The following is a 21,594-nucleotide window of genomic DNA, read 5'->3' on the forward strand; positions in this document are numbered from 1 at the left end:
AAGCTTCTGTAAGGCAAAAGACATTGTGAATAGGACAAAACGGCAACCAACAAATTGGGAAAAGATCTCTACCAGCGCTTCTCTCTTGCTGTCTAGACTAGCATGTCTGACGCATACTACTTTACCTTTTGTCTTTATATGATTTCAAACTATTTCACAAAGCAAGCACTTTACATTAATTTATGAAAGTACCCACTCCAACCTACACTGCAAAGAAAAACCTGCCCATTAGTAGTGTTAAGAAATGAGTGCATGGTTCCTTCCAGAGCCTTGTTTTCTTTGTCATGTGGGTTGTACAAATACACAGCATCTCTATGGACTTTGGGAATATCACTTCTACACTTGGTTTAACTCACTCCTGCTAGTCTCTAGAGAGATGTGAACTACCTAAGTCTGGGGACATAATGTCTCATGGCCAACACCATGAATTACCAAGCTGAGTATTTAATTATAGATGACAAGAGAATATAGTTTGTCAAGTTGCAGTTATAATTTGAAAAATCTGTTAATAAATTGCACAGTCAAATCAAAATTCACATTTCTAAGTAGCCATAGAAAGAATTTAGGGCTAATTTATATTGTTGTGAGAATCTGTCAAATTCATAACACATGTATGTGTTTGAGCTATAAATTTGAACCCCTAAAACTTGTTCCATAATAAGTATTTTACTACTTAGAACCATCCATGTTTACCTGACATATGAACTCTTCAACATGACAAATAAGACTTTCTTGTGGGAAAAAAAAATCAATATGTGCTCCGATCACTCATCTTTCTTCTAATTAAGGCAAGAAGAGAAAAAAAATACTACACTGTACTTAGGTGCATTAGAAAAATTTACTTAAAAAGTATTAAAATGGTAGACATTTTATTAGGTTATCTTTAAGATAAATATCTGTATTAACATAATGATAATTTATTGGACTATTCCATGTAGTAATTCATCTAACCCTCTGTGTTAACTTTAATTTTTCTTCATTTATAAATAAAAAGCAATTGTCAGAGTCCAATAGACTGAATTGTTTCTTTGTAATGAACAAGATGAATTAGTCTATAAAACATAAAGTCGATGTAAAGTCTTTTCCTGGCTGCCAACAGTTTATAAATGTTTACAGGAGCCCCAGGAAGAATATAGACTCAGGATTTACTTCTGGTCCTAAGTGATCTTTCTACAGGTGCTTGGATCAGCTCTTCAATCTCTCTGGATCCCCTGGTGCCATCTCTTATACAAGAGAAGGGATGTGAAGCAGACATTTTCTACATTTCTTCAGGCTCTTCTCTGAGTTTACAACAGGCTAAAACATAGCCTTCCTTGAGATTTAAATACTTCAGTTCTTCTCACTTAAAAAGCGAAACAAAACAAAATAAAAATAGTCTTTATTTCATGATATTTCATTAATTTTAAGGCTGTGACAGTCAGGTCTTAAATAGGGTTATCACAGGCTTTGGTTCCATACAGATCTCTGAAAATGATTTATAGCTTAGTTTTATGACATAAAAAATACATAAGAATTAATGTTTGCCAATGCCTCCTTACTCCAGTTGATCTAAGTTAAGGAGCTCTTTGGCTTCTACTAATGCATAACACCTCTATAATATCATGAATTACTTATTGATTTCTCTGGAAGGAATAATGCTATGATAATTGTGCTAGGGAAACACCTCCTGCACAGAATTGCAGACTTTTTCTTCCTTCCATGTTTGATAAAAACCTGAGTTATGTATGAATTCACTCAGGGTCTTCCCCACAATGTGAAGTAAGTGGGCAATATTTTTCCTAGAGAAGATTTACTTCAATATCAGAAAATGTTATTATACAAAGTCAAATAAAACTCTATTCGTAGCTTTGATTGACAGCACTTGAATTGGCCCTTCTGGAAGTATCTGCTTCTCTAAACACCTGTGTTTTGTACTGTCTTCACCACACCACACCCCATGTGATCTCATTTCAAACTGGGGCTAGCTGTTAATCATACAAAAGCACTTCTGGGAATTTACTTTACCTTAGTTTGCCATCAAATCCTTTCCTGGTTTGTGAGGGAAATTTATATTTGAACTTACTTGGATGGTTATAAAGAGCCTGTTGTGAATCCTAGACCTGGAAACACATCATATCTATCTTCCTAGGAATATATGCTAATGTAAGGTAATGTTTCAAAATATAACACTTGAAAATTCATAAAGAGTGACTCCTGACATATTCAGATAAGAATAGGTTTAGTCAAAGAGTACACATGGAGGGTCCCATGGCTCCAGCCACATATGTAGCAGACAATGACCTTGTGGCATCAATGGGAGGAGAGGCCCTTGGTCCTGTGAAGGCTCAATTCCCCAGTGTAGGGGAATGTCAGGACAGGGAGGTGGGAGTGGGTGGGTGTGTAAGGGAACACCCTCATAGAAGCAGGAGACGGGAAAGGGGAAGGGGCTAGGTTGCTTGGGGAGGGTACCAGGAAAGGAGATAACATTTGAAATGTAAATAAAGAAAATATCCAATAAAAAAAGAATAAGGTTAGGGTTGTTTGTTTTTGTTGTTTTTAATCTTCACTAGGAAGAAACTTAATAAAGCATTACATAGATCATGCTCTCCTGTGGACAACTCTATAGGAGATTGTCTTAATTGATAATTAATGTAAGAAGAGCCACCTATTATGCTATTGGGAAGGTCACCAGCCCCTAAGTAGGAGGTTTCTGAGCAGTAGAAGAGATGAGAGAGCAAGAAGAGAAAAAGCAAACAAGGATACATTTATGTAATTTTTTTGCTCTGGACTATGGGTGTGATGTGACTAATTGAGTTCTTGCCCTGACCTCCCTGAAACCACAGTCTATGACCGAGAATCATAAGCCAAATAAAACCTTTTCCCAAAGTTGCTTTCTATCAGTGTACCTGTCACAGCAACAGGAAGAAAAGCAGGATAACCAATGAGACAAAACAGCTAAAAAAAAAATTGTCAAACTGACACTGTGAAAAGACATTACAGTGACCTAACTCCAAGTATTTGGTGACTGATGATGGGCATAAAAGACTTGGAGTCAAGTCTTATTTGTAGGAAATGTCTTTCCTACAAATAAACCGAATTCAACAAGTCAGCAAAATTTTAAAGAATTGTGTTTGGATTTCATGGTAATATTTCTGGCATTATTAAATACTAGGTCAGTGCCAGTGGGATGACTATTTAAAGGTGTGTGTGTGTGTGTATGTGTGTTGTGTGTGTATGTGTGTGTGTGTGTGTTTGATGCTGTGTATGGAACACAAGACCCTGAACATACTAAGTAAATTCTCTGTCACTGAACTGTATTCCACAGACCAAATGCTTATTTTTTTCTTTAAATTACCAGTTAATTAAATACTGTCTTTAATTTATAATTCTTTTAGGATTGACCTCCATTCTGACCTATAAGATCAAGCTGATTGCTCAGTTCATTTTTATTTCTTGAGTTACTAAATGAGAATGTGAAAGGCCATTTGGTCTTTACCGAGCGAGGTAGGAAATATATATCTCCTCACGGAACATTGGTAATGACTTTTCTCATTTGGGACTCATTTCTATTTGTAATTCTAAGTAAGTGTCAAGTGTCTTGGAAGGCACTGCAGCTGATAGAAAAACCAAAGAGCTGGCCTGTATTATGCAGAAGAGAAAGCTCATATCGATAACTGTATTAGATAGCCCAGACTTAGACTAATCATTGGCCCACCGTGCTGTCCTTCTTTAAAAATAAAAAGACCATTCTAGAAAAAGCATATTCTTTCAACCCTGGGTTGAAAGGCTGGGGATAAAATGAATCCAAATTGTACTGAACCAGCTTTACAACCATGAGCATAATATTAGGAGCAACATACAGATTTTTACTCCTTAGATTGTCAATACAAATCATCATTTGAAAGTGTCCATAAAAGTTGTTGAAGTCTCCTAAATTTCCTTTAACATTTCTATAGTCATATTTGTAAGAAAACAAATCTGATAATAAAAACTTTAATAAAAGATTTATTTTTATTTTCCATGTATGCATGTTTCATATGTATGTATGTTAAGTGCACCATGTATGTGTCTGGTGCCGACAGAGGGCAGAAGAAGGAATTTGGTTCCCCTAGTCCTCTGCAAGAGCAGTGCATGCTTTTAACCACTGAGTTGTTCTCTAACCCCTCTTATAATAATATTACTCCAAGTCTTTAAAAACATGCCCAGAGAATCAATACACATATATAGTCAAATTCATATTTTGACAGTTATGTAGCTATCAAGAATCCCACACCTGTTATTCATAAGAAAACCCTCTTATATCCACAACAATCAAAAGCTTTTTCCAGGGATGCTAGCTGCTGCCATTATTTGTATGTCTTCCTGTGGTGGTTCTACTTCTCTCCACATGGTTTTGCCTTGGCTTTTATACATCAAAGCTGTCCCCGCCTCTGAGTTGTAATGTTCAGAGCAGTGGGTGGTCCTTGCACTAGCAGAAAATCCACATGCTGGAAAATCTAAATCCAGGGTCCCAGCCTAGATCTGTAGAGTAGAAGAACCTACCAACCTGTGTTTTAACATGCTGTCCAGATGGTTGCTAGGCAGGTTTGAGTTTGGGGACCACTATGGTAAATTAGTTACCTTGGCACCATAGTGACTCAGATGACAGGATGCAGGCCTACTAATCTTTTCCTGAAATGCCAACATCCCTGTGAGCCATAAGCGTCCATCCCAATTAACAAATAAAACTCTAAGACTCCAGAAGTGTAACTGACTTCCCTGTATTGTTTAGCTATCCAGCATCAGAGATGGAAATCCTGGTTCTTCTGCTTTGGCACAGCTATTACTTAATTCACTTCCAAATTCCATGACCTCAAATGTGACCTTACAATTCCCCTTAAAACATGTAAATAGAAAGATGAATGAAGGGAAGAAGTTAACTAAAAAAAAATCAAAACAGTCCCCCCAAAAAACAAATTAAATTAATATTATACACATTATATTACTTTTAGCTACACTCAACGTAGTGACATTCTTTCAAAAGAAATTAAGCTAAATTGTTGAATTAGCCTAATAGACGATCTCAGACAGGTCAAAAACATGTTCTCATTGCTACTGTATGCAAAATCAATTTTAGAATGCTTGCACTCCAGTATGATAGATCTGACTCCAAGATAAATGATATTTTATTTTGATTAAAACCCAGACAGGTGGGCTAGAGAGATGGCTCAGCAGTTAAGAGCACTGACTGCTCTTCCAGAGGTCCTGAGTTCAACTCCCAGCAACCACATGGTGGCTCACAACCATCTGTAATAGGATCCAATGCCTTCTTCTGGTGTGTCTGAAGACAGCTACAGTCATATAAATAAAATATCTCTTTAAAAAGAAACCCAGATAGGTTTAAACTGGTAGTAAATTGACACTATCATGCCCAGCTCCCTTTCGTAGGGAGACCGCAATAATCCTTTTGATCTTTTTGATATCAAATATTAATGGAATATTTTGGTGACATATAACATGATGATTTTGGTGAGAGACTTCTACTATACAGGCTCTGAATGATTTGTTTTTAATTATCATGTGACCATCAAATGAAAAACAACAGTAGTAGAGACTGCTCCAGATGATAGGCCAGCTGTTCAGACAATCACAGTAAGGGAGATGAACATCATGGGAACTGGGGTCAACTCTATGACAAAGATAACTGAGATTTTTAAAGGAAGAACAGATAGAAGACTGTCTTAGCACCTTTTCTGTTGCTATGACAAAATACCAGAAACTGTGTACCATATAAGGAATAAAGGTTTACTCGACTCACCATTCCAGAGAACAGATGTCTGTCAAAGCCTCCTTGAGGAATCACTTGGTGAGGAACAGATTAGCTCAGGTCTCTCTGTGTATGTAGCCATGAATATCACCACAGAAACCTACCTCAACCTTGGGTCTCTATTTAGCCATAAATGTCATCATATAAACCTACATCACTCTCGTGACTCTATCTAAGCCTATGGTATATTACTAATAGCAATTTTATTTAGTAAGGTCTAACAATGTAGAAAGAGTAAAGGCTTTAGATCTAAACATCAAATCAACTGTATTCAAGATAGTATATGTCCACTAATTTATGCAATTTTGCCAAAGCTTTTTCTAGTATGCAAATAGCACAATGCTTAGCTTTGATATATTTTGTTAATTGGGAATTTGAGTCATATATAAAAGCACAAAGCCCATGAGGGGCCTTTATAACAGCTTTATTTGTGTTGCCTATTATTTTTAAATTAATTTAAGGGAGCTGGAGATATAGCTCAATGGTTACATACAAACATATTATTTTGTTGTCTTTCATTGACCAAAAAAATGAATATTGCTTAAATCAAAGATCTTACATATAAATAATCTTTCAACAGTATATTCAAAATTCCTCTACTTATAATTATATTAACTAATAGTTGAACACATTTAAAATTTATAAAAACCCTTTAGATTTACAATAACTTACCTATAACTGATATCAAATACATCTTACAATTCATTTTTTCTTTGAATTCATTTTGATGTTTTGTTTTATTTTCATTTTTGTTTTACTGAGATATGAACTTATTGATTCATAATTTCATAAACATGACTCCCAACAAAAACAAAAATTGTAGATTTCAGAAATGCCTCCATTTTGCCATGCACAGTCATTGATTCTCTTGGCATTCTTGACTATATACCAAGCGTATATTATGAACAGCATGTGCTTATTGTGGTTCTTTAATGAAAATTAATTATAGAGGAGATGAGTCCTGATGTGATTCTTAGGGGTCCAAATGCGTAGCTATAACATGTTTCATAATACTGCCTGTAGCTACTCAAACTCTGATGTACACAATTGAACATCTTGGTGACCAAGATGTTCTTCCATGTTAGCATAAACTAGATCAGTTTGAGATTCTACCATTAATGGGAAAGAGGGAGAGATTTAACTTTAAAAGGTTTAAATTCTAATACCATTATACTAAACATGTCATATTTCAAAATATTAATTAAAAATATCTAATATTTTAATTGTCCGCAAGCTTGGGAGTAGAAATTTTTAACACTGAGCCATTTGTGTGAGTCACCAAAGCTTTTAATAGAAATAATTGTAATGTCATATAGGTTGCAAAAATGCAGAGAAGTCCTATATACCCTCACTCATTCTTAAGCAGGAGGCTCTTTCAACTGGCATTGCATTTTATGTAGACACATACAAATACAATAGCGGCTGATCTGATGAACCTCAAAAAATTCCAAGAAATATATATATGCATGTATATATACATATATGTGTATATATGAGACACCTGCAGTCTTTGTTCCTCCCAAACAGGAATCCACACTCACAGGTGCTTGCAATTGATACAGCCACTGTCTGTGTCCTACAAAGCTCTCAAATTATGAATTAGAAACCTGTGGTACAACTCAGACTTACTTGCAGAATTCAAGGGCATTACATCACCTAAGTCTTTCCTTTTTCTATTTTGAAAGAATAGCAAAACTCCTTTGAAGATATAGGCAAACTTGTTCTGATATAGACATCAAGCAGTACACATACATTCTAGAGCATCGTGTGATGGCCCCTAAATCTGTTCATTTTAATGTCTCAACTTTAAATGCTTAAAAGTAAATATTTACTTGCTTGCCCAAACTATCTGTAAAGTCAAAAGGAGGAGGGGTCAGTCCTTTAAACACTGAGTTCCCATTTGAGGTAAAATACAAAGAGCCCCAAGTGTATCTTAGCAGAATCTCGGACACATTGTATGCCAAAGAGTCTCCAAACAGCCAGCCAGGGATTTGGTGGTATTCCTACCATGTTGTTTCATCTGTTCAGCTTGGTCTCGTTACCATAGCTCCACCCTACTGCTTATCCTTCAGAAAGTCTGCTTTATTGTTTCTTAAAATCATTCTTCCTGCCTCTCTTTTCTATCAATTTCCTGTCTCAGTAGAATACATGTGGAGTATCTCACAGTTTACTGACACTTTGCACTCCTTGCTTTTGGAGGCACAGCAGCTTAAATATTTTTACATCACATTGAAAGGCCATGTGCTATCTAGTTAGTATCTTCTCCTTGTCATAAGTTTATTCAAGTTTTCCCCCCTCTGAAACTCTGATATTTTTCCAAGTGACACCCCAATTTCATTGGAAGATATTGTTGTCATTTAATAGTGGGTTATACTGCTAAATGGCTTCTATAGAAACCAATTGTAGGAGGGAGAAAGAGAAGGAAAAGGAAAACAACCAGAAATGGAGAGAAAAGAAGCCACAGGACTGGACTTGTCTCGACCTTGTATTTGAGCTATATTATGTACCTTTATCGTTCATTTTCTAATCTATAACTGATGTCAAGAATGGCAATACCACCTTGGTGAACAGTTATAGATATTACAGTAGCTAACCACAAGAGAGTACTTTTTAAATTATTCAAATGAAGTGTGTGAGTACCCTGAGGGCAACAACCAGCATAGGGTAATGTAAAAATGAACTTTATTCACCTGATGTAATTGCTGTCTGGGAGGCTTATTGCCTCAATCTGCTAGGCCTAGCTCTGGAAGCTTCTAGCCTCCATACAACACACTCTAATCTAGGCCTAGAATGCTTGCAGCCTCTGAGACTTGTTGCTAAATAAGCTCATCCATCCTGTTCTTTCTGAACTCTACCTAGGTGGTTCAACTGAGATGTTCTGGCTTAAAGTCCTCTTCCAATGACTTATTCAATTTGGCTTTTCTCTCTGAATTGCTTTGATTGGCCTCAAATCAACTCTAGCAATCTTTTCTAATCTTCTGGGTCCTTCTCATTCTCTTGCTAGTTCTGTCTTTACCTATGTCTAGCTTGTTCTCTCCTCAATCTGTCTATATAAAACTCTCCCAGTAAAACTTCGTTCTCCCTCTCAGAGCTTCTCTACTCTCCCTCTCAACTCTACTGCACTGCTCTGCATGAGTTCTACTGTATCCTGTACTGTACTAATTTCCTCCTGTAATGTCTGCTCTCCCTTAAGTCACTTCCTTTGCCCTCTCTTCTCATGAGAGTTGAGCATATTCTGTCCTTTCAAATCTTTCTCTGTTCCATCACATTTTTATCCACTCAATTTGACTTTACTTTCAAACATGGGTGGTTCCTTCTACAAATGAATTTTACCTTCATTGTTTGAGATTAAAGGTAAATACTAAGGGTTTGTCTGTATTCCAGCCAGAGGGATTAAAGGTATGTGCTAAGGACTGAGCCACACTCTAACTAGAAGCAGGTTCAAATATCTTGTAACAAGGTGATAAACATTAAAGATGTAAACATTGTCTGAAATGCACCTTATAATCTGTCCTTGAAAATGCAGTGGGATGTTATGTTAATGAAGATTGTACTGTGTGAGGTTAGACATTTCCTTTACACATGAATAGAGGTTTTCTTGCACAAGTCTCCTTTAATGTCAACATTGTTGTTCTTTCATTTCTTCTAGCTTCTAGTAGACTAACCTGGAAAAGAAAAGGAGAGAAACTATTTATGTCCTGAATATAAGCCATTTGTTCCTTTGTGAAAAAAAAAAAAAAAATCTGAGGATACATTATATATACTACATTTAAGATGGTGCGTGTCATGTTAGGTGATACACAATATGTGGGAACTTATTTCCTTCCACATTATCTGGCTAAGCCAATGAGGGTCTATCTGATGTATGGAAAAGTTCCATAGCTTTGGGAAGAAGTTCCAAGATTCAGAACTATTAGGAGAAAACTGACCTCTAATACTAACCGAAGCCCTGAGATCTAGGCAAACTCTAATCACTGTGTTGTGTACAGTCTTCTCAGCAAGAATCTGTGAGAAATATTATGTTGGCCACTTTTCAAATGACACTGAGACATGGGGCAGTCTGTTGACTTCTGTGGGCACTTCCCACTAGATGCAGAGCCAGGACTCAAATGCATGTACCCCATTTCCAAATGCTACACTCTCTTCACTGTCCCACTCATCCAGCCTGAGCAAGCTCTATTACAAGTAGTTAAGTCATTTTTATTCTGAGATCTTCTTAGGCAAAAATGGGTGGGCTTTTGTATTCTGGATCAAATGACTTTTCCCACATATGCCTACAAACTTTTGAAAGAATATCATCTTTACATACACCAAACTCTGCCTTTTACTGGAGGAAGTGGTCTTGTTTGCTAATTGCTACTTCTGTTCATTTTCTCTTCTTTCTAGAAAAAGAGATAATCCCTTAACCTATTGTATCTGCTTTTGTAGGATGGTGTGGATGCTGAGATAAGTCTCTCTGTACCTCAGAATGTCAACACGTTGGCCAAAGAAATGAATTTATCAGTTAAATGCAGCCAAGGGATTTAGTTTATCTAAATGTGCTCCAAAGGAAAAATAGTTTACCATTGTTTTTACAGATTGAGGTAAATCTGACAGATCATTGACATATGCTACGGATTTAATTTAATACCACAGTACAGATGTAGGCTCTGATAAGTTTTTGTAAAAATCTAGGCTATGATGAGTAGAGTAGTTTCAATATTTATGGGGTTGAAAAATGCAAAGGTTGCAAAGCAAGCATTTTAATTAAAACAGCACTCGCCTGTATACGCTCAGAATACAAATGGAGAGACAGCCTTCCAAAGCCCCACTACTGGTTTCCTATGCTCACTGGGGTTTCCAACACATTCAGCAGTTTTAGCTTGGTTTGGCTATCCCATTTTGTCTTTTGCCTTGAGGATAATATAAAATGTACTTTCTCATTTCTTTTGATTTTTACCTTCTCCCAGCTAAACACGATGACTCTTTACAGCTCATCTTTGTAATTGTGTGTTTTAGATATCCTAGAGATAACATCAGTGGAAATCGGAGTTGTTGCCGTCAAAGCCATCAATAGCAACTATTACTTAGCCATGAACAAGAAGGGGAAACTCTACGGCTCAGTAAGTAGTCTGATTTTTGTTTTCAAAACACATTGTATTGTTAGTGCCAGAGATTTGGATAGGTTCCTAGAGAAGACACTGAATGGCTTTGCTGTCATTCTATCCCTACTAATAAGATCCACAGCATCTCAAGGGCTGGCAAACAGCTTGTTCAACTCTATAATCTCCCGAACTGTTTGCCAAGGAGTCTACTACAGGCCATTACTGACATTTGTGACTGTTCAGAACTGCAAGGCAGCCAGCCTTTCACAGAAGCATCTGGATGAAGTAGTGTAGGGACTAGAGATGACAACTTGGAGAAGAATCACTTAAAACAAAAATCTTGGGTGGAATGGAGCATCATGCACCATGAGTATCTGCCACAGCTGAAGAGAAAACCACAGCTCAGATGCTGTGTACTTTGTTAAAATCATAACTAACAAGTCAAGAGATTCATGATTTTTCAGGCTATTCTATGAACCCTTGAATTTCACATACCTAGGTAATAGTGATTAATTTTAATTATGCATGAACATTATAGGCATTATGTAAAGACAAAGGACTGTCTTCACAGTATAGTCTATTTCTACAAAAACAATTCCACATGTAATAATAAAGTCTTTTAGTTGGCTTCCCATATGGCCTTGGGTAGGCTGATAAGTGTTAAGTACTTTGAATATGACCTCCTCAAACTCATGTTCAATTCATTTAGAAAAAGCCTTTTTGACTAAAACCTCACATAAAATAATAATTATTTGGAATGAAAATCACAGTCATAATTAAAACAGTATTACACATAGTTTACCAATTATACTATTTAGATTTTTAGAAGAAATGTCTTAGCTAAACCTGTGGCTAGCTACTGTGTTCCATATACTGGTTATCCTACCTCCCAAGGACATATTAGGAAGAAGTATAGAATAACACATGGTGATGCACAGCTGTGATAACAGCACTTAGAAGGCTGAGATAGGAAGATCACATATTCTATACTAGTGTCGATACATAGGAGAACTTATTCCCAAACAAAGCAAAATAACTCCTTCATTCATGTAAATGCACACATACACACACATGCAGAGAGTGAGAGAGAGAGAGGGAGAGAGAGAGAGAGAGAGAGAGAGAGAGAGAGAGAGAGAGAGAGAGAGAGAGAAAGCTTTGACTTCAAGCATTTTATAATATATATGGAAAAATGTCAACAAATATAAAATAGTTATAGAACAACTAGCTTGTATTGTAAGAGAAGATCATTAGCCTTGTGATGACATCAGAACTCTGCTTCAATCTCTTAATTGCCATTTTGAAGATATTACAAGCGGGACAATTAATGACTATGGATATGTCTTGTAGTTTTGATCCCAGCACTATGCCAAAAATCACTAAATGAATTTAAATTTTTCTGAATTCCACTATAGAGGAAAACATGGAATATAGATACATAAACTTTTTTTTTTCTTGGTTTTTTGAGACAGGGTTTCTCTGTATAGCCCTGGCTGTCCTGGAACTCACTCTGTAGACCAGGCTGGCCTCGAACTCAGAAATCCACCTGCCTCTGCCTCCCAAGTGCTGGGATTAAAGGCGTGCACCACCACCGCCCGGCATAAACTTTTAATTATATTTTTGGAGAATATATACCAACATTTGACACAGGTATTTAATAATCACATCTTTTTCTTTCCAGATATTGTGTACTTTTACATTTTTCACAGTTATCAAAAAACTTAACTTTCAATATGTAAATTTACTTTCTTAATTAGCATAAGGATGGTCAGTAGTTCTTAAACCTGAGTAAGCTTCAAAATCAGTGTGAGACTTTGTTAAACAGCATAATAATGGAATACAGTCCTAGACTGATTCAAGTCTAAGGACTAAGGATTTATACATTTAATGAGGTGCCTGTGGCTGTCTGTATTATTGCTTGTTGAGTTGAGAACCATAAGTCTAGAAATGGTCTAGCTTTGTTTTTTATTCATATCAGCTATACTGTTAAGTGACAAGCCAGTCATACCAGGACAAATCCTGGTATGAGGGCCACAGGAATTTTAATTCAATTTCTTCATTGCATATTATTCCCCCAAGAAACCTAAAAAGGCAATAAAACATTTTTTCAAAAAAATAACTCTATTTATGGCTTTAAATTCTTACCACTTTTGAGAAAAAAGTGTTTTTGCTTTTGTTTTTATTAAGCATGTTTAGGGCCTTGCCAGATGACTCAGCATGTAAATGTTCATTCTCTCAAATCTAACAGCCTGAGTTCAATCTCTAGAACTCATATGGTAGGACAAAGATGACTCCCACAGTTGTCTTCCTGCTCACACACACACAAGTATGCCCCCACACATACACACACACACACACACAAACACACACATACATACACACACGTACATATACACTACTACCACCACTACCACCACCACCAACAACAACAAAATAAACAAATCTGCTCATAATTTTTCTTTCAAAAGTGTCCTAAGTATGGAGAGATGATGGCTCAGTGGCTAAGAAAACTTACTGCTCTTGCAGAGGACCCAAATTCAGTTCTCAGTACACACATGATGGCTCACAACCGTAGGTTGCTCCTATTCCAGGCCATAAAATACTCTATTAACATCCTTAGGTACCAGACATGCAGGTGGTATACAGAAAAATACACAGGCTGAATGTCCATACACATAAAATAAATCACTTCGAAAGTAAAAAAAAAAAACAAAAAAAAAACAACAACAAAAACATAAACAAACAAGGAAAAACAAAATATGTCTGAATCCAGGCAGTGACCTGCACATTAATTTTCAGCTACCTAAGGCTGAGGCAGGAGGATAACTTAAGCCCAAGAGCTCAAAGCTGTTTTGATCTACAAAGCAAAAGGTCTTGGTCTTTTAAACATTATCAACTAAACTAAAAGTCCCTTCTTGTTCCATTGTATCAGAGTCAGTACATAAGAGTGTATTCATATACTCTTTGAAGAAGCACTTAAATATACACATAGCTAAAGCCAACATAATACAGAGCCATCTAATGTAAGTTAGCTTAAGAATGTAAATGTATACAATTTAAATTGTGAAAAAAGATGAAACCAATTTTAATGATAAAACACACTTCTTTTACAATGTGGTATCAAGAGAGTAAGAACCTACTCTCAAATGAACTGTGATGTTAAAAAAATGTGATATTTTCTTATCAGTTTCCCATTCCCTTCTATGCTGACACACCTGTGCTTTGTGGATGCCTCTTTTTGAGCTTTATTCTCTATATGTCTCTCCATTCAACCTGTTTGTTTGACCTTGTTGCCCAGGCACTCTATCCTATTACCATATTACCTAGATTTTACCTAGATAGGCTCATGGTCTGAAATGACCATCATCTGGTATTTCTATCATTAGTGTGTTTACTGTTAACCTTCTCCTAACAGGTTGTAACTCTCAAGACTGAGTTAGCCATCTCTCTCACTATGCACACAACATCTAGATCCACTCGTTTTCCAGAGCATTATAAGGCAAAAACTTATCTACCTCCCCAGTAGTTCCATTAGAAAACATGTTCTCTGCTTCTAGCCCATATAAGAACTAAATATCTAAAGAGTATACTACTAAAAATCATGATTGCATACTAGTATACATCTAAGCTCCAGGAGATAACACTGAGATTCTTATTTCTGTATTATTTCCAAAATAATGTCTATTGATTATATAAACCTGCCTAGAAGAATCTCTGAACAAACACATGAGTGATTGGTGAAACTTTCTCTCTATTCTCTTTGACTATTTTCTAATGTTTATTTATGGGAAATGTCTATCTTTCTTTCATTTTCAGTAGTCATTCTTTGAACAATATGTTCCAAGTTTTCTGTTGAATGGTAGAATTGAGCAAATCTTGAGGATGAATTAGTTTGGTCTTCAAGCATCATGATTGAAGAATCAAATCAATGTCCCAGATGAGAGCAGGAAATCCAAAACCTTTCTTTAGTCCACCCTAATTCAATTTGGGATCTTGTTTTTCCTTTAAAGTATTTTTATTCTGTGAGAATTACTCAAAATGCATCATGATTATATTTACCACCAATTCCTGGTCCTGTCTCCTTCAAAATACACTTCCACCTCCTTACCATCTCTGTCCAGTTTGGTGCCACTTCCTTTTAAAATAACCCATGGGTTCAGTTTTATGCTGTTTATAAATTCTTAGGTGTAGACTCATGCACTAGTATGACAGACTTACCGGCATCCACACCCTCAATAGCAAACTCAGTCCCCTCTCTTTAAACCATCAGCTGTCGTCAGTATCTTGGTTAGGGATGAGAACCCATGAATGTCTTTCTATTCCATGCTACAATGTTAACTGCCTTGATCTTATGCAGTTTTGTTAGATAGCCACAGGTATGGTGTGTTCCTGAGTGCAGTAGTATTGCCATGTCCAGCTTTCAGTTTTCTCTTATTCTCTCTGACCTCTGACCTTTACAGTCTTTCTCCTGACTCTTACATAATATTCCTGGATCCTTAGGAAGGTGGGTGTAAAATAGAGCTGACTGATCAGTCCATGACATTTATTCTTCCCTGACATGTGGCAAACTACCATCCAGTACAATACACAAAGAAACCTCTCTGGTGAGGTCTGAATAGTAGTAGAGAGACAGAAATTTAGAAGAAAGTTTGGTTGGTTGGGTTTTTTTTTTTTTGTTTTTTTTTTTGTTGTTGTTGTTGTTTTCTTGAGACAGGGTTTCTCTGTATAGCTCTGGCTGTCCTGGAACTCACTCTGTAGACCAGGCTGGCCTCAAACTCAGAAATCCACCTGCCTTTGCCTCCCAAGTGCTGGGATTAAAGGCATGTGCCACCACCACCCAGCATAGAGGAAAGTTTGATGTTTTTTTTCATTTCACAAATTAATAGCAATAGGTACAGTCCTGGGTCCCCTGTGCTCCCCAACCATGAATCCTTGTATTTCTTTGAAATGGAACTTAAACCATTAGTCTTTAAGGCAAGTATCTTAGCTAATTAACTGTCTTGCTGGCCTCTTCTTTTACTCTTTAAGATATATAGTGTAAAACACAAGTCTATTGCTTGAAACCATACACTTTCAAACAAATGAATAAGAAGAAAAATTAAATAAGTTCATAAAAAGATTAATATTTTTCAATACAGATTTTTTTATTTTTCTAAAAGACTTAGATAATTTATTTTTCTTCTTAATATCAGTCCTACCACTGAATGGATTTTGTATTTAATAGTACTTTATAGATGAGAAGCACATACTACTAAACAACTCTAAGAATGGAAAAAAAACTGAGAATGTCAGTGTTTCACTATGTTCCAAACCATGATCTATATAGCACAGAAACTAAGATGTATATTCTAGAATTTAACTTTGTGGCCTGGATCAATGGCTCAGTGACTAAGATAGTGTTCTTTTGGAGGACCCAGATTCAGTTGCCAGCACCCAAATTGTGGTTCACAACCGTCTGTAACTCGAGTTTCAGGGATCGATACTCTCTTCTGACTTAAGTGGGCTCCTGCTAGAATGCAGTACATTCAAACTAATACAGGCTCATTCGCCTATACATAAAATTTTAAAAGTAAATAAATCCTTTATCTACTCAGAAGCTATGTGGTCTTAGTTTCTGAATGACTCTAGTTTTCTTCAAGAGGGACATTTCTTCAGTTTTTGTGTCTATAATTAACTGCAGAATAAGATACTAAATTCTGTGGAGCACGACTTTAATCCCAGCACTTGGGAGGCAGTGGCAGGTAGATTTCTGAGTTCAAGGCCAGCCTAGTCTGCAGAGTGAGTTCCAGGATAGCCAGGACTACACAGAGAAATCCTGTTTCAGAAGAAAAAAAAAAGAAAAAGAAAAAGAAAGAAAAGAAAAGAAAGAAAGAAAGAAAAAGATACTAAATTCTGAATTCAAGAAGCAGATGAGAGAAAGTTCTTGACCCATCAAAACTCTCTAAAACCATTGGCCACTTGGAGCAGTGCCCAAATTTTTCAGGTATGGGTAGATATCCTAGTGAGAAAGTTCATAATTAGTTTGACAGGATGGTTGACAAAACAAGGCATTTTTATTTTTAAATGGAAGCAAGGCTTCACATGGTAAGGGCTACCCTAGAACTCATTGTTGTAGCTTTTCTTGTGATCCACTCACCTCTACATTCCAAGCTGTATTAGTCAGGGTTCTCTAGAGTCACAGAATTTATGGAATGTCTCTATATATTAAGGGAATTCATTGTAATGACTTACAGTCTGCACTCCAACTAACCCAACAAGGGGAAGCTGTGAATGGGAAGCCTAAGAATCTAGTAGTTGCTCAGTCCCACAAGGCTAGTCGTTTCAGCGGGTCTTCTGTATAAGCTGGAATCCTGAAGAAATAGGTTCTAATAGATATGCTGACAAGTAAGTGCAAGCAGGTAAAGAAGGTGAGTCTTCCTTCTTCCAATGGCCTTATGTAGGTCTCCAGAGGAAGGCGTGACCCAGATTAAAGGTGTGTACCACCAGGCCTGGATTTGGAACTTGCTTTGTCACAGGCTGGCCTTGAACTCAGAGCTCTGCTTGCCTTAGTCTCCTGAGATTAAAGGCATGTTCTACCTTGCCTGGGCCTAAGCTTTTTATGGCCACTATGCCTCAAGAACTCTACATCAAGATCTAGGTCAGAAGTCTGTGTCTTTTAGCCTCAAAATCTGAATCACAGGTGTGCCCTCCATTTTTGGATTGTAGTTCATTCCAGATGTAGTTAAGTTGACAATGAGGAATAGCCAAGATACAAGCATATGGATTATAAGCATACACCACTATGCTCAGATAGAACACAGGGACTTCTGCTTTCTATGTATGAACTCTACCAAGTGAGTGACATCTCCAGTCCCCAAAGCATTTTCTATATCTTAGCTTTAAATCATTCCTTGAGCTGATTTTTAAGTAGATAAGGTTTGTAAATGTGATAAGCCCACATTTACAATGGTAAGTAAATGGTAATTAAAATGGTAATTCCATTTTTCTTACAGGATCTATAGTTAACACTATGAAAAACAAGATTTTAACACTGTCCTCTATAGCTAGATCATCATCAATATTGGTATTGTGATGTCTACTTCCTGATAATCATTCTAGGCACATAAACCATGTTATATTCAAAGCATGTCAACTTTTTAATGGGCCAGGAGACACAGCACGATTGCAGTGATTAATCAAAGATGACTCATATGTTTTCAAACACAGAATCTGTTTTGTGGTTAGGATTTTTGACTCTTCTGTTTTTGGCATTGTATATGAAGTGAGCACTTTATGTAAGAGAAAATGGCAGCTATAAACAAGACAATAGAGTATAGATCATTAGATGGCTTGTATCATATGGAATCAAGTACCACTACCATCTGAATAAATAACTGTGTTTCCTTTGCAGAAAGAATTTAACAACGACTGTAAACTGAAAGAGAGAATAGAGGAGAATGGATACAACACCTATGCATCTTTTAACTGGCAGCACAATGGCAGGCAAATGTACGTGGCATTGAATGGAAAAGGAGCTCCCAGGAGAGGACAAAAAACAAGAAGGAAAAACACCTCTGCTCACTTCCTGCCCATGACGATCTCTTAAAAGAAGAAGGCACTGTTGGTGGATGCAGTACAACCAATGACTCTCTGGCCAGAAAGAGATAGTATCCTCACAGAAAACTGTAGCTCCAAAGGCAAAGACATAGCCCTGATTTCAGCTTGTTTAAAGGAAGGAAGGAAGGCAGGCTTTTGGATGCTTTTGTACTCACTGCTGACATACAAAGTTCCTTTCACTAGCTCTGTGTCATTGTGTCATGCCTTATAATCAAGATAGAGTCCAATGAAGTTTGGATGGACGTTATCCTCAAGTGAACAATATTGTGGCTGAGACTGGGTTTCTTGTTTTGTTTTGTTTTTAAGTTTTTGTTTTTGAACTTCTGAGATAGAACTTAAAGAACATGGAACACGCTGTTGAATGATCTTTGGGAAAGTTATTTATGGAATATGAACACATATCAAAGACTTTCATTGCTCATTCAAGCCTGATGATTCAATGAGCAGTAAGACACGCAAGCATTTACTGGAAAGCACTTGGGTCATATCATATGCACAACCAAAGGAGCTTTGGGTGTGGCACCATGGAAGAATTGGATCAGATTTACAAATATAAACATAGTAGTGTGAAACTGTCCTAACAATACAAATAGTATGGTATGCTTGTGCATTCTGCCTCCATCCTTTTCTATTTCCTTCTAAGTTATTTATTTAATAGGATGTTAAATATCTTTTGGGGTTTAAAAGAGTATCCTCAGCACTGCCCTCCGATTTACCTTCTCTGTCTCTGTCTCTGTCTCTGTCTCTGTCTCTGTCTCTGTCTCTCTCTCTCTCTCTCTCTCTCTCTCTCTCTCTGGCACCATACGCACGTTCATGACAAAGTGTTTTAAAACCTTGGCAAACACTTCAGAAATAGGAGATGAGATCAAGGAAGTAGTATGAATGCCCCGTGTGCTCTCAGTTGACTTAATTTGCACTTCTGCAATAAAAACCATCAGTGATGGCTATGGCAGAGTTCTGCTATGGCTTATGTAACAGATACCTGCCATCATTTGTCAACATATATCAGTCCAGAGGGACCCTTACCTTAAAATATAGAAGGCCCAATTTTCTTTCATTGCCTTATTTCATCTCCAAGAATATACTAAAAGAAGAAAAATGAATTGTTAGACTAATATTGTTGGCTTTTTTTTTCCTACTGATGATGGCTTGCCACAGGTCACAATGACAAATGATGCAAAGGTTATCTGCACATACACGAGCCCTTTCTAAGTCCCATAGAATCCTTCTCCCTCAAAAGAACCAAAAAGGAAATTTGGTATGAAGTGTACCTCTCCCTGGGGCTCAATGTACCTCTCCCTGGGGCTTAATCTGAGCAAATATATCCTAATGTATGAAGAACTGTATACTGACACCTGTTCAAACTGAATGGTCTAATCTTTTCAGAGCCAAATAAACCTTGTTTTCTGTAAATTTAAAGTGTTCTAGAAGGTTCCATAATATAACCACATTGAAATTCATTTTCTTAGAGAAGGTATAGAAAGAAGTACGTAAGAGTGCCATGCACCCTCACTCTGTAGTTCACTAAATAAACATGTAAGCCTTGTTTGCAGTGTCTGTAGTGATTTTAAAAATGGAGAAAACATTATTTCTTCTAAATAATTTTAAGGGATAACTCTAAGACTATATTGATGCAGCAGTCTTCTTTCATGTTTGGAAAAGTCTGTTTACTTTTATTGTTTGGATACAGTGTTTTGATACAAACAAAAAGACTCACCAAATGTGTCTTCTTACTAAAATTTAACCTTTAGAGAGGATAGTGATTTGTGATCCTCTTCTAACTTATTTGTGCCAAGGCTTGGCCAGTGAAAATCAGTTTTTAAAAATACTATTATTAAAGGTTAATCAGTTATTTAAAAATTGGCTTTTTTTTTTTCAGAATGTTCCCACAGAGTAATCGAACATGAGTCATAATTGATGATTTTTTTTCAAAAGCTGGTATTTCAAGAGAAATAGACAGAGGCACAGTGCTTCGGTTTATGGGCATAGGTTGCATTTCGTGGTGTTCTTCTTTCAACTTGTTTTGTGACAAATGGGGTTTTAAAAGTGTATACTTCTTGTGGTTGGATTCTGTATGTTAGAGTTTAATTGGTAACTGAGTCTGAAGGCTCTAATGTAATGCATCTCTAGAAGAACTAGGTATCTTTTTTGCTTTTATTTTAAAATAATAATTATACCTGACACATGACCATGGACCACCCACAACCAAAATTAAATGTTTGGGGAGACAAACTATAGTATTCAGTGACCAGAGTAACAGCAAATAGGGCAGACGTTGGATTCTTATTTCACATTGCCATTTAGATTACTGAAGAGACTACGTGTAAACAGTCATCATTATCGTACTCAAGACATTAAACAGCTTCTAGCAAAATGTATCAAAGCTTGCAGAGTCCAAAAATAGAAAACATCTTTCCTCCCTCCCACCTACATTTCCCCCTGTATACATTCTAACATAGGTAAATACAAAAAATTAATTCGGTAAGGAGAGAAGAGATTTTTCTGCATTTAATAAATGCATACTTGTTTGATATTAATAGATAATTCTGATCCTTTTTGCAACTACTGAAAGAAAAGAAGTTCAGTGTTAAATTTTGTGTGTTAAAAAAAAAAAACAAAAACAAAACAAAACTCAAGATTTTGGGAGTTCTGCCTCCGTGGGAAGTGTGGGCACGGGTCCACCACGCTGAAGTGTGTTAGCCATGGATACAGAGCATATGAGTGTTGACATCAGACTCCTTAAAGATACAAAATTGCTTCCCTCCTCCTAACCCCCAAAAGGCTGAACAGTGTATATTATGTTACATTTAAATAAAGGCAATAAAAAAATGCTGGGAAAAGAGAATAAAAGTACTGTCCTTATTTATTTCCTTTCCTTCTTTCTTTCTTTTTTTTTTTTTATTAGCCTAAAACTCTACCTGGTAATGAGATCAGCTCCAGGGCTGTGTGCCTGGCAGGATGTGGTTAAATGCCCCACAGCCCCAAACAACAACAACAGAAAAAAAAATTACTCAAACATTTGTAAGGTTTCTTTAATGTTTTACATGTGTGAGCCGGCTATCCTTACCCTAATAACAACCAAATGCTTTCGGGTTCTCCTAACTACTCAGGTCCACCTAGTTTACACAGTGG

At 36.6% G+C, this 21,594-nt stretch overlaps 1 protein-coding gene across 1 annotated transcript in view; it reads left to right on the plus strand.

Moving 5' to 3' along the window:
- Positions 1-21,312, plus strand: part of Fgf10 (fibroblast growth factor 10) — a 79,942-nt gene extending 58,630 nt beyond the window's left edge. Inside the window, exons 2-3 of the mRNA XM_031360135.1 lie at positions 10,784-10,887; positions 18,257-21,312. Of these exons, the coding sequence (XP_031215995.1) occupies positions 10,784-10,887; positions 18,257-18,451 (299 nt within the window). The 3' untranslated portion in view covers positions 18,452-21,312. The remainder of the gene's footprint in view (positions 1-10,783; positions 10,888-18,256) is intronic.
- The last annotated feature ends 282 nt before the right edge of the window (positions 21,313-21,594 follow it).

The sequence above is a fragment of the Mastomys coucha genome, unplaced genomic scaffold (genome assembly GCF_008632895.1).
Source record: "Mastomys coucha isolate ucsf_1 unplaced genomic scaffold, UCSF_Mcou_1 pScaffold8, whole genome shotgun sequence".
Lineage (NCBI taxonomy): Eukaryota > Metazoa > Chordata > Mammalia > Rodentia > Muridae > Mastomys > Mastomys coucha.